The sequence below is a fragment of the Ursus maritimus genome, unplaced genomic scaffold (genome assembly GCF_017311325.1).
Source record: "Ursus maritimus isolate PB19 unplaced genomic scaffold, ASM1731132v1 scaffold_31, whole genome shotgun sequence".
NCBI lineage: Eukaryota > Metazoa > Chordata > Mammalia > Carnivora > Ursidae > Ursus > Ursus maritimus.
In genome coordinates this window covers 21,704,187-21,718,849 of record NW_024425675.1, presented here as the reverse complement: position 1 = coordinate 21,718,849, position 14,663 = coordinate 21,704,187, and the positions used below count along the sequence as shown (strand labels likewise).

The following is a 14,663-nucleotide window of genomic DNA, read 5'->3' as shown; positions in this document are numbered from 1 at the left end:
GTGAGAGGGATGAGCACACCTATGGGGCCAGAGAAGAAGGTGTGCACAGGTGTTTGAGAGCGGCCAGGGGGCCAGTAAAGTTTTGGTGTGGGGCAATGGTAGAAGATGGGAGGGGCAGGTAAGGACCAAGCAACAGGGACCTTGTAAGTCGTGTCAAGTCATGGGGGCTTTATTCTGGACTATGAGGAGCTATGGAAGGATTTCAAGTTAAGAAGTTTAATCACTTCTGTTTTGTGGAATGATGGCTCAGGAGACAGCATGGAGAATGGTGAGAGCAAGAGCTAGGGAGGGAGGGAGAACAATTAAGTGGTTATAAACTAGGAGTGATCATCTACAAAATAGGAATAATAATGCCTACTTCATGGAGTTGTCGTGAGAGTGAAATGAAGTAACATCTGTGAATGTGCCTGTTAAGTTATAAAAAGGAAAGGTATTATTTTTTAATACCATCTGGCAAATATTTCAGCTCTGCCACTTTCCCTTGTGACTGACAGTATCCTCATTTTCTCAGCATTATTTCCTGTACTGCTTATAACTGGAGGAGGGGTGGAGATAATCTGACCCAAGAAAGGAGGAAATGGTTTGCTTTATTTCCAAAAGCCCAGTGTTTACTGAGACAAACAAGAGTGTTTGCCAAGACATCAGAATATTCTTCAGATGTTTTTGAGGCAATTTGCCATGCCAGAGAACCGCAGCATCTTTTTTTGTGAATAACAACTAAATTTTCCAGACTATTTAGAAAAATGTCATGGTGGCTAGTGAAGGACCTAGTCCTTTACGATCTTTGTCTGAAAAGGGGCTTACTTTTATCCACAGAAGCGCCTTTTTCTGTCTGGACAATTAACGTGGAAGTGTTGAGAGAGGAGGACCGGAAGTCAGTCACAGCTCAGTGATGTAACTTCCGTCTTGAGCTGCTACAAAGAGATCTGGGCCTCCCATCCTCCCCTCTATCGTCATGGATGATCACCTTGTCTCCTGTCCATCTCTTATCCTCCAGTGGCCCCTTTCATCTAAGTTTTTAAATGACCATTTCCAAAGACCACACAAAGGAAAGGTGTTTTGTGCCTTTCCCTTCTTCTGTTAATTCTCATAATACTCATAATTGCTGCCACAGTCTCCCCTCCTCCAGATCAACGAGCCATGAAAGCGAAATATGCTGAACTTTCCTTTTTCTCCTCTTCTGTGTTTTTCTAACATTCCTCATTTTACATGGAGTTCAAAATTTGGGGATTCTTGAACTGTGGAGAATTAACTGGAGGGAGAAATGGCGTGGCTGTTTCAAAGAGCCATGTGTGTTCAATAGAGGACCTGTTCTCTGGGTCCTGATGCTCCCTCCAGCTTGGGGGCTTTGGAACGGGGCCAACTTGTGCATTTGGTACGATTTGTTGCATGAATTAACTTTAAAATGTTTTCCTGGCTCTTTCTGGGGATTTCTTGCTTGGCTGTCAGTTACCATGCACGCAGGCGTCTGCATCAATGCCCATATATGCTGTACTCCCATTCAGCTTCTCTCTCTCCCGCCCTGCCCCCCCATAACCTGGGCCCACTTCCCTCTATCCAGCTCAGCTGTCTTTTATTGGGAATTATGGAGACTTCAGCATAGACTGCCATACAAAACATCTACTTTCTGTACATAGATGTTATCAGCTAGTGTTTACTTTGGTCCTGGTAGATGCTAAGTGATTAAAATTAAGTGAGGTTATTTTTATCACCCAAGGTTGTTTTTAGTGACATTGTTCCTTTGAAATATGAGCACTTTAGAAAGGTTTGTTGTTTGGGGATGAACATTCCTTGGGTATGAATGTCCTTTTGGCCATATTTTAGAAAGACTGAATGCTGAACTACAGGATTTAGCTGTATAAGCTATGCAAGGTTAATGGCATCTTGGTTTGCCATTTGCTTGTAGCTGACATCCCTGCCTTTTCTCTCGGTCCATTTTATTCTTCCTTTTGATGACACTGGCAGATCTGAGCTGATAGAAGTTTCTTTCTTTCTTTCTTTCTTTCTTCCTTCCTTCCTTCCTTCCTTCCTTCCTTCCTTCCTTCCTTTCTTTCTTTCTTTCTTTCTTTCTTTCTTTCTTTCTTTCTTTCTTTCTATGTTTATTTGAGAGAGAGAGAGAGGGAGAACACGAGCACGTGAGCTGGGGAGGACCAGAGGGAGAAAATCTTTAAGCAGATTCCCCACTGAGTGCAAAGCCCGGTAGGGGCTCCATCCCACGACCCATGAGATCATGACCTGAATCAAAACCAAGAGTCAGTCACTCAACGACTGAGCCATCCAGGAGCCCCTAGGCCCTTTCTAACTATAATTTCTGGACTCCTCACTATTCCTTCTGCTTCTGAATATCTCTTACTCTGGTTTACTTTGACCCACTGGGATTTCATCTGTCAGGATATTTATAACCAAGTGTCTTGAGAACTTCCACTAGATTTTAGAATAGTTCAAATCTCTGCACTCCCAAATGTGGATATTGTATCATTAGTTATGAAATTTAACACCCTGACTTTAGGTGTCATGATTTCATACAAATAACTGAATTTATATGTGCTCCTCCATATTCTCATTATAACTTAGTTAACAGAAAGTTATAAGTGCTTTAACATGCGCTCGGGAGTTAGACTCTCAACAATTCCAATTCCCAGTTGTGTGACCTTGGAATACGTACTTCATGTCTTGCTCCATATTCTCATTATAACTTAGTTAACAGAAAGTTATAAGTGCTTTAACATGCGCTCGGGAGTTAGACTCTCAACAATTCCAATTCCCAGTTGTGTGACCTTGGAATACGTACTTCATGTCTTGGAGCCTTAGTTTTCCTCTTTTACAAATGAGGGGAATGATAGACTGAACTAAGTTTTTTCATTTTACTCTCTCCTGTATAGGGAAAACCCCAGCTCTTCCCTATTGTGTGTTCTTCCCTATGCATCCGCCTTTTTTACTTACACAGAACACTGCAGTAGTTCACTTCTGACCACTAAATGTGTATGGGTGCCCCCCACCCCACCCCTGCATCAAGCAATTCTTGGACACCATCTGGGTGTCCTACAGTTTAACTCAGTTCTAACCCTATCTTCCAAGAGGTAGAGTCGGATCCCATAGGTTAAGGGCTCAGTCCCGCAGGACCGCCCGCAGTACAGGAGCACACACTTCAGATGTCAGTTCAAGCCCAGGTTGCCATTTGTGTTTCGGCTCGAGAGTGGAGGTTCCAGTGACCCCCTCCTTGGGTTCTATTAATTTGCTAGAGTGGCTCACAGAACTCAGGGAAACAGATGAACAGCCAGATGAGATACACAGGGTGAGGTCTAGGAGTGTACCAAGCATAGAACCTTCTGTCTCTGTGGATTTAGGGTATGTCACCCTCCCGGTATAGACATGTTTGCCCACCTGGAAGCTCTCTGAACCCTGTACTTTTGAGCTATCATGGAAGTTTCATCATGGAGGTATAATGGATCATTATACTCTGTTTTCAACCCTTGTCGCCTCTCCAGAGAAAGGAGGACAGGGCTGAAAATTCCAATCATGACTTGGTTTATCCAGTGGCCAGCTCTCACCAAGGAGCTATCCAGGAACCTACTCAGATAGTTTCATTAGAACAAAAGACACTCCTATCACCCAGAAGTTTACAAGTTTTAGAAACCCTGTGTCAGGGATGGGGTCAAAGACCAAATATTAGGACAAGATATGCTCCTAGTGTTCTTATCACTTAGGAAATTACAAAGATTTCAGGAGCTCTGTGCCAGCAACCAGGGACAGAGACCAATATATATTTTCTATTATCTCACAGATAGCTGCTTCATAAGATTGGTGTATTAAACAACATAATGAAAAATACTTAGTATGGCCTTGACACATACAGGCATACCTCATTTTTCATAGAACCCAACATGGGGCTTGAACTCACGACTCTGGGATCAGGAGTGAGATGCTCAATGGACTAAGCCACCCAGGTGCCCCAGGGCACACCTCATTTTATTGCACATTACATTTATTGTGTTTTCTGTTTGTTCGTTTTTTATTAACAAAATTGAAGGCTTGTGGCAACCATGTGTGGAGAAAGTCTATTGGTACCATTTTTTGAACAGCGTTTGCTCGCTTCATGTCTCTGTGTCACATTTTGGTAATTCCTGCAATATTTCAATCGTTTTCATTTTATATGTTATGGTGATCTGTGATCACTGATCTTTGATGTTACTATTGTAATTGTTTTGGGGCACCACAAATCATGCCATACAAGACGGCAAACTTCATCCATAACTGTTGTGTGTGTTCTGACTGCTCCATTCTTGACTTGCCCTTCCCCCACCTCTCTCCTTCTCCTCCGGCCTTCCTATCCCATGAGACACAGCAGTATTGAAGTTAGGTCAATTAATAATCATAGAATGGCCTCTTAAGTGTTCAAGTGAAAGGAAGAATCACATATCTCTCACTGTAAATCAAAAGCTAGAAATGATTAAACTCAGGAAGTCATGCCGGAAGCCGAGATAGTCTGAAAGCTAGGTCTCTTGGGCCAAACAATTAGGCAAGTTGCAAATGCAAAGTAAAAGTTCTTGAAGGAAATTAAAGGTGCTACTCCAGTGAACACACAAATGCTAAGAAAGCAAAAGAGCCTTATTGCTGCTGTGGAGAAAGTTTCAGTGGTTTGGATAGAAGAAGAAACCAGCCACAACATTCCCTTAAGCCAAAGCCTCATCCAGACCAAGGTCCTGACTCTCTTCAGTTCTGTGAAGGCTGAGAGAGGTGAGGAAGCTGCAGAAGAAAAGTTTGAACCTAGTAGAGATTGTGTAATGATACTTAAGGAAGGAAGCCATCTCCATAACATCAAAGCACGAGGTGAAGCAGCAAATGCAGTTGGAGAAGCTGCAGCAAGTTCTCCAGAAGATCCCACTGAGATCATTAATGAAGGTGGTTACACTAAACAACAGATTTTCAGTGTAGATGAAACAGCCTTCTATTGGAAGAAGATACCATCTAGGACTGTCATAGCTAGAGAGGACAAGTCAGTGCCTGGCTTCAAAATTCAAAGGACAGGCTGACTCTCTTGTTAGGGGCCAGTGCAGCTGGTGACTTTAGCATGAAGCCAGTGCTCCTTTACCATTCCAAAAATCTAGGGCCTTTAAGAAGTATCCTAAATCTACTCTGTGTTCTTTCAGTGGAACAACAAAGCCTGAATGATAGCACATTTGTTTACAACATGGTGTATTGAATATTTTAATCCTGCTTTTGTGACCTGGCCAAAGAATTCCTTTCAAAATATGACTACTCATTGACAACGCACCTGGTGACTCAAGAGCTCTAACAGAGATACGCGGTGAGATGAATGGTGTTTTCATGCCTGTTAATATAACATCCATTCTGCAGCCCAGGGATCAGGAGTCATTTTGACTTTCAAGTCTTATTATTTAAGAAAAACATTTTGTAAGGCTATAGCTGCCATAAATAGTGGTTCCTCTGATGGATTTGGGCAAAGTAAATTGAAAACCTTCTGGAAAGGATTCACCATTCTAAATACCATGAAGAAAATTTCTGATTCTTGGAAGAGGTCAAAGTATCAACATACACTGGAGTTTGGAAGAAGTGATTTTAACTGTCTTGAATAATTTTGAGGGGTTCAAGACATCAGTGGAGGAAGTCACTGCAGATATGGTGAAAATAGCGAGAAAACCAGGAATTGAAGTGAAGCCTGAAAATGTGACTGAATTACATCAATTTTATGATAAAATGTTCATGGATGAGGAATTATTGCTTCTTATGGATGAGCAAAGAACATAGTTCCTTGAGATGGAATCACTCCTAGTGAAGATACTGTGAGGACTGTTGAAATGACAACAAAGGATTTAGAATATTATATGAACCCAGTTGGTAAACCAACAATAGGGTTTGAGAGGACTGATTCCACTTTCGAAAGAAGTTCTACTGTAGGTAAAATGCTATCAAACAGCATCACATGCTACAGAGAAAGCGTTCGTGAAAGGAAGAGTCAGTCACAACAAACTTCATCATTGTTTTATTTTTAAGAAATTGCCACAGCCAACCCAGCCTTCAGCAACCACCACCTTGATCAGTCAGAACCATTAACATCAAGGTGAGACCCTCGACCAGCAAAAAGTTTATGACTTGCTGAAAGTTCAGACAATGGTTAGCACCTTTTTTTTTTTTTTTTTAGCATTCATGTATTCTTTTAAGTAAACTCTAGGCCCAACATGGGGCTTGAACTCACGATCCCAAGATCAGGAGTTGTGTGCTCTATTGACTAAGAGAAACTGGCGCCCTAACAATAAAGTATTTTTTTAAACTAGTGTCTATACATTGATTTTTTTTAAAAGACATAATGCTATTGCACACTTACTGGACTGCAATATAATGTAAACTTTTATATGTACTGGGAAACCAAAAAAATTCATTTGACTCTCTTTGTTGTGATTCTCACTTTATTGTGGTGGTCTAGAACCAAACCGGCAATATCTCCAAGGTATGTCTGTAGTTAACACTCAGTAAATGCTACATATAAAACAGCTATGTAAGTAGGGCCTAAAGAAAGTGATAATATTAGTTCGTCCCTAGATTTAGATGTCTCACATCCCAGGAGACTGAGAAAATTGCATTTATTACAAAAGAGTCACAGTTGAAATGTGTGAGAAAAGAATATAAGAGATGTTGGCAGATTTTCCAAACAAAAACAGGTAGGCTAGGAGATGTATAGATCGGGAATTTTGACTTCAATGCACAGCACAGTTCTGGAACAGTAAATTAAGCAGATGGTTTGTGATCATTTAGTAAAGACTGTAGTGGTTGCTAGGAGCCACCGCGGGTTTACTAAGAACAAATCTTCCCAAACGTTTCGTTTCTCTTTTAAAGAGTATTATGTGGTGTGTAAAACTGAGGAATGCCATTTCAGCAAGGAATCTAATTGTCTCCTTATGGATAAGATGGTAAAATATGGTCTCGATGATAGTCCTGCTGGGTGTACAGCTTGATAGCAGTGGAAGCCAGCTGATTCCTGTCATGGTTATCTTGATGGGGGGTCTCTGGTATAATACCAGAGGCCAGCTCTGACATGTAACCTTCGCATTTAAGACTTTAGGAATTTGGATCAAGACATATGGGTTGAGGGGCACCTGGGTGGCTCAGTCAGTTAAGTCTCCAACTCTTGATTTCAACTCGAGTCATGATCTCAGTGTTGTGAGATGGAGCCCTGCATCGAGCTCTGCGCTAGACATGGAGCCTGCTTAAGATTCTCTCCCTTTCCCTCTCCCCTCCAGGCTCACACATGCGCACTCCCTCGCTCTCTCTCTCAAAAAAAAGAGACATACGGGACGGATGTGTACCAACAAAATTATGTAGATGGCCCAAAGTTGAGAGGGGCAGTAATATAACAGATATAATAAATATTAGATATATGTAATAGGAGAATAAAAATTCAGAATAGTCTTGATTATATGAAGCACCTCATGGAACCCCAAAAGATTGAATTTGATGAAACTAAAGCTGAGACTTGAAACTCAAAAGCTCAGGACTGAATAAGAAAGGAGATCTTGTTTAGTAGAAGTTCAGGTAAAACTGATGTGGTCATTTAATTGACCCAATACTTAATATTCATTCATTCATTCATTCATTCATTCATTCATTCAACAAATATGTATTGAAAGTACTACCTTCTATGCACTTTTCTCTTAGGGAGATGATAGTGAACAAAATAGTTGAAAATTCTCATCTCCATGGAGCTTGTATTGTTTAGATGACAACAGTTGAGCAACTGCTTAAAAAAAAAAAAACGAACCTAATATTAGGCTTTATTTGCAAAAGTATAGCATCCACTCACGATGGTTAATAGTTCACCTCTCTCATTTAATACCCTATTCTTGGTGCTATAATTTACACTGGGATCACTCTCTCAGTTCTGGAGAGTGCCAACAGCAGGATGAGAGGAATATAAATCATGGTGGAGGAGGACTGGGCAGCCAGAGGGAGAGAACCCTAAGCAAATGTTATATCCCTCCAGTACTTGCAGAAGTACGAGAAGAGGGTGTCAGCTTGTTCTCTGTCTCTCCCAGGAGTCACCACTCATTACAAGGAGACTGACTCCTGGTAAATATAAGAAAGGCTGGATGGGAGGCGTCCTTACTGTAGCTGGAAGCCCACCTGTGTGAGCCCCACGAGGGCTGACCTTGCGCTCTTGGGACTCCTGACACAGTGCCTGGTACGTGGTGAGCGCCCAGACGTGTGTGGGTGGACATTCCTCTGACGCTCGTGAAGCCAACCTAGATACCCAAGGCTAAAACTTTAAGCTCGGTTTTTGTGTATCTTAAAAGAGTCTGAGGGTGGAACAATGTACCTAAGAATAGTTGTTGGGGCCAGAAAGTTTTCTTCTATCGTGTTCTAACATCCACAAGTTAGTGAAGCCACTTTTCTTAAGAGACATTTCAGAGGCCACGGGAGGCTTTCTTTGACATTTCTGCAGTATGCTTATTCAAACATCACCCATCCAGCACGATGCCCATCATGTTTTGAGGCCTTCGCTGTACTTCTGGCTCATCCTGGGTCTTGCTTCTTCTGAACTTAACAGCAGTGCTACAGAGTTTAGCATTTAGTTTTTTCCTTACTGCTTCGTGGGTCTCTCCATCTAGGTGATAAGTCTTTTGAGGGCAAAATCTTATTTTATATTTTTCTCGTATTCTTCCAGAAGCATAGCAGAAACTCAGTAAATGACAGTTGCTTGACTGCTTGGTTTATTAGTTGAGAGGGAGAGTCAGGAGCCACGGCCAGGACCCATGTAAGAATGGCAGGTTAAGTAGACTTTAATTTCTCTATCCCTTGCACCAAAGAAGGGATTATGTTCTTAATTTATCAGAGTCTCCTATTTGGCTGGGCAGGTGCTTTGCACAGAGTTGATTCTTTGTATATAGTTGAATCTGTATTAATGGCTATACTCCAAACAGCCTTCTTGGCTCAACCTCTGAGGGGAGGTGGGACAGCAGGTACGAATCTCTAAGCTCAGTTTAGAGGCTTATTGACTGTGATTCATGTAACCAGGGTGGTCAGATTTAGCACATGAAAATGCAGGGTGCCCAGTCACTTTTGAATGTCAGCCAAACAACAATGCAGTATTTGAGACATACTTACACTGAAAAAAAGTATTTGTTGTTTCTCTAGTATGAAGCATAACCGGGTGCCCCACATTTTATCTGGTAGCCCTTCAGGTAAACCTGACTATTTCATATCCCTCCGTAAGTCTAAGCTTTTCGTGAACCCCCAAATTAACCTCACTGAAAAAATGTTTGTGACCCTGGGAAGGATTCTTTTTGCAAATTTTTAAAAACTGAAAAATGGGGAACGTCCATAGGCTGTATACTTTTTGTGGTCATAATTCTCTCAGGATATCCAATAATGATCATTCCATAAACATCTAGGATCTCAGCAGTCCTAACTTAATTTGTCATGGTTTCCTTGGTAGCATAGTTCACTTGGTTCCTAAGATATACTGTTATTATATTATGTATATAATATTATTATATAAATTATTTACATAACTTGGATATTATTTTGCTCAGGTAGCAAAGTAACCACTGCTCACAAGTAAATATTAGGCTGTAGCTCTGTGCGCAAGAGTCACATGAAATGTGAATTTTGTGTAATCTGTCATCTCTGCTCCTGCGAACACCCACGTTGACTAATCAGAGCTGTAGAAATCAGAGTAAAACATTGCCGCCCTCAGTTACGTGTTTTGTTCTCTTCTCTCATCTGCTCGGAGGGACGATAACATTCTGGTTTGTTCCACCTTATAAACTTCTATTTGAGGGAAAGACAGCTCACACTTAGGAAAATTGCCTCCATTTTTCCGCAAGTAAATAATGATTCTTGCTGTTGAGGAGGGAGAGCCTTTAAATATCATTCATTCATTCAGCCGATATTTATTAAGCAGATAGATGCTAAGTATGAGGGGAAACAAAATAAGTAAGACGCAGTCCCTGCTTTCGGGGGTTGGGGGAGGTCTGCATGTGAAATGCTTGCTTTTATGTGGTTCAGTAGTCCCTTCAGTGAAAGGCTTGTGGTAAGAGTTCATTAGCTCATAGAGCAATGAAGTGATTCTTCTCTCAAATGCTTTAAAATAAAATAAATAGCAAGCCTTCTATTCTGAGCAAAAGCTACTCTTAATGGGTAGTTCCAGGGGCTGGCATTAGAATGTTTCCTTCTCTCTTGGTTCTGCAGTCAGGACTTTGCTACTCGACTCAGACCAGAAGCGTCAGCATCTCGTGGGAACATGTTAGAAATGCAGACGCTCAGGCCTGCCCCAGCCCCACTGGATCAAAATGGGCCGGGCAGCCAGAATCCCGGGTGATTCTCCCCCACACTGAGGCTTGAAAAGCACGGGGTTGACCACCGACCGATTTTCTGCTTTGTGCATACAGATCATCTGAGAATCTTACGGAACCAGTTCCTGGGCTCTGTCCTCAGGGCTTCAGGATCTGTTTGACCAGGGTGGGGGCCTGAGAATTTGCATTTCTAACAAGCTCCCAGGAGATGCCCGTGCTGTGTCTGGGAACCACATTTTGATTAGAAGCAATCTAGTTGGCTTGGGGTCTTGGGTTGACCTTTGGTGGTGGTGGTGACTAGAACCCCTGAGGGGTCAGTCTGGTTTTCCTCTGCCCGCACTGGAGTCATGGACGTGACAGTGAAGCTATTCCCTGGCTCACCCGGCCTGAGAGGGGTCTGGGCTTGGTGAGCATACAGTGAACGGGTCACTGGGAGGGCCACTGCGGGACTCCAGAGGGAGGGAGCAATTACATTGCCCACGGGGGCTCAGCAGTTGAGTTGGGCCCTGAAAGGTGTAAGAGGTTTTTTACAGGGTTGGCCCATGGTTGGGTTTCAGCTGAGTGAATGCAGGGACAACAGTCTGGGGGTGCTATGTTGGGAGGTATAGCACCTCAGGAAGAGGAGCAGAGAGCAGGAGAGCAATGTTGAGACTTAGATCTGGAAGGAAGTTTGGGGACAAGCTTGTGCGGAGTCACAAAGGTCACTGACCTTAAGGAGTTTGGATTCTGTCTTAGAACTTGCTGCTTTAATGACGTCTGTTTTTAAAAGTTTCTGTGACTCGCTATACTCACTCTTCTGTTTGTGTGTGCTTTTTTCTGTTTCAGGATTAAGCATGAAAACATTGTCGCCCTGGAGGACATTTACGAAAGCCCAAATCACTTGTACTTGGTCATGCAGCTGTAAGTACCTCATCTGCTTGAGGAGTGTGGAAGGGGGCGAGGGGAGGTCCAAATGTTGCTTCCTGGAAACACTTCCGTGGGCCCACTGCGAGGTACACTCTGCTCCCGTCTCTAGGAGAAACTCCCACCTTGTCTTCATTTCGAGGGATGCTGGGGGAGGGCAGCAGATGGTAGCCGTGGGCTCTGTCCTTCCATCTACTCTGCCGCCAGATAAACGCACATGGGACTGAACTGGATCTCGTGCCAGGTGTAAGACAAGTCTAGTTGGGTCAGACTGTGACATTGTCACCCCCAGCAGATGATTTTTGCATCCCAGTAATGCTGGAGGTTACCAGGAGAGGGAAGAAATAAGAAAGCTGAATATTCAGGTTGGACCTTGACCCGAACATGTAAGACACATGTAAATGTAACACGCAAACTGTTAAATGAAATTAGCCTCCTCTCCCCACTAGTAGGTTTTGTTTTTTTGGGGTTTTTTTTTTGCATGAGCATTTTTATAGGACATTGTAGGACATTTTTGTATGAACATTTTTTAAAGTGTCCAGACTGGAAGCATATGGACGATTTTTCTTTGTTAAGTGACTATCCTAGGTGGTAACTGATGTAGGAAAATGTTGGGGTTCAGAGCCAATGGCCAAGAAAGAATTCTTGAGATGTCTTCAGGGCAAAAAGGTGGTTTTATTAAAGCACTGGATAGGACCCCTGGGCAGAAAGAGCTTAACTGGGGTTGTGACGGGTGGGGTGACTCATTATATACTTTCAAGTTGGGAGGGGGTTAGGAACAGCACAAACCTCCAAGGTATTTTGGAAACAAGGTTTCCAGGATCCTGAGGGGGGTGGCTATTGTTAGGAAAAGGTCATTTATGACTGTTCAGTAAAAACTCAGTCATGAAACTTTTCAGATGTCTATCAGTGGGCCATATGCTTGGAGAATGATTGCCAAAGTGTATTTTGGGGGAGGGGTAGAGACAAAGGAAGTTTCCAAAGAAATTTTTATATATTGAAGTAAACTTCCAGGATTGAGGGGTGTGGAGGGGGAGGGGGGTTGGGCTAAATTGTCTCTTGCCCTAAGCAAAGTATTAACATCCAGGCAGCTGAGTTCCTAGAGGAATGTCACTCTTCCTATTCTAAGGACTTGTCAATGCGCTGTAAGTAGTAAGGAAATGTAATTTTTTTTTCTTTTGCCTTTGTTTCCCACAGCAGTGACCAGTTTTATAGCTTTGGGTGTTAGTGTCAGCCGTGAGACTGTGATTTAAGCGGTTTTGACTCCTGGTTCCTCATTAATTCCTGATTACCTAAATGCCATCTTTCCTAGTTCCTTGCTATACAGTTTGTTTTATAATTTGTCACATTCTGGATTCTTCCTTGAGAGCAATAGCTCTCCCCAAATTTGGGATACTACCTAGAAGCTCATGTGACTTTGTTTTATACAGTGTTAAACAAAATTCAACCGAGTAAATATGAAGATCTAGTTGGTTTTATTAAATAATTCATGAGTTGGGCAAACATCCCATCTAGCAAGTAGAGAGCTCCACTGACCTAAACAAAAGAAAGGTTTTTAAAGGCAAAGAGCATTGAAAAAGGTGGGGGGCAAAAGGGATTTATTAGCAAGGAATGCATTGTTTAGGCAAGGTTGCTTTCCTAAAGGGAATAGAAGGGATCTATAAAGATCAGTAAATTTCCTAGTATTGACCAGAAAATTCTATATTGACTGATTAAAAATTACATTCCTGGGGGATTGAAACTGCCGTTAGGTTATGTATTAAGTCTTGGTTTATTGACTTGGGGCCTTAACCTAACGGTGCCATTTTGGGCCTGTGGTTTTCTTTCTAACAATAAAGGCTCCTCTTAAAGAAGCGGGTGAACCACTTTCTCACCAAATATTGACTTCCCAGTGGGAAGAATCTGACATTTTAATGACAAGAAAAAGCCCCACAAAATGTCAGCAGTATATTTAAATGTGTGCTTTTTCATTAGTGATGGGAAAAAAAAAAAGAATTAGTACTTGAATCCAGTGCTATATGTATTCCCTTGCTCTAAGTTCTGTTTATGGATCTGTCACTAAATCAGTCGAAGGCATCCCCCTTTATGTAAGTCTCAGCTCTGCCTCTTACTAGGTGGGTGAATTTGGGCAAATAACTGGGCTTCTCTGAGTATCCGTTTCCTTAATGGAAAGAAATAATAATATTGACATCATCGTCATCATAATATTTACTTCAGAAAGATATAGGGAGTCCTGAATGAGAAAAATGTATAAAAAATAAAAATGTATTAAAAATAAAGAGTGCCATAAATAGCCAGTCCTCAATACAGAATGTTTCTTTACGGACATCTGTCTCATTTCATTAGTATCTCTGCAGATGGTCTTTCGTTTTACAAGATGAAGTGCGAGTAGATTTAAATTCCAACTTTCTAAGCAACTTGATTGTATACTTACCAGTGGCAGTTTATGTAAAGATAGGTCAGCATGAGAGCGTAAAAGGGACTGGAATGGAACGAACCTGGGGACACAGTTTTGAAGTCTTCTTGGAGCACAGCTGTCCTTACCCCTTCACCGAGCTTTTCTATCAGGGATTTATCCTCTTTTTTGCAATTATCCTAAAACCTTCTCAATATGGATCACATTCGTTCAGAATTTGTAATAGCCCAGAGGAGTTGGGCTAGAATTAACTATTGGGGGTACAATATGAGGCTTGTCGGGCAAGTTAGTGACAGAATCCAGATCTAGGGGCAAGGAATGCTTGAAGTGCTTAAGGAGAACACGATTTATGCACACCGTTGAGAAGTTTAGAGGCGCTATTTACACAAACATTGGATTTGCTAATTGCCATCTGTTAACTTGTGTATAAATTCTTCTTCCATTGGTTCTCATTCCTTTTTTTAAAAATCAACTTTGTTGAGTTGCACCCATTTAAAGTGAACAATTCAGTGATGGATGTCAGAGTGAATCATACTGGCCAAACCACCACCATAACCCAAACCAGGAAATTTCCATCACCCCAAAGATCCCTTTTGCCCTTTGACGTGTTCCCTTCCTTATCCCTGACTGTGGAGGCAACCATTTAGACTCATTAAAGATGATTTTGCATTTTCTAAAATATTACGTAAATGGGATTATATAGCGGTACATTTTGTGCACCGCTCATTTCACTCATCATACTTACTGACATTCATTCGTGCGGTAGCATGGTCAGGAGTTTGTTCTTTTTCATTGCAGAGTAGTATTCCATCATTACAACTAGTCCACAGTTTATCCATTTGCTGTTGCTGGACATTTGGATTATTTCCAGTCTGGGGGCTGTTAGAACAAAGCCGCTATGAACATTCATGGACAGCCTTGGGGTGGGTCTCTGTTTGGGTGATGAGCTAGGAACAGAATGAGTGGGCCACAGAGTAGGGGTTAACTTGAACTTTTTAAGATCAGTTTTCCAAAGTGGTTTTACCATTTTACAT

General features: G+C 41.9%; 1 protein-coding gene across 3 annotated transcripts in view; it reads left to right on the top strand.

Moving 5' to 3' along the window:
- Nucleotides 1–14,663, top strand: part of CAMK1D (calcium/calmodulin dependent protein kinase ID) — a 414,391-nt gene that overhangs the window by 242,553 nt on the left and 157,175 nt on the right. For all 3 annotated transcript variants that reach the window (XR_005838939.1, XR_005838938.1, XM_040645414.1), the window contains exon 3: nt 11,136–11,210. Coding sequence is in view for 1 of the 3 variants with exons in the window: in XM_040645414.1 (XP_040501348.1) it covers nt 11,136–11,210 (75 nt within the window). In the remaining 2 variants the exon portion in view is untranslated. The remainder of the gene's footprint in view (nt 1–11,135; nt 11,211–14,663) is intronic.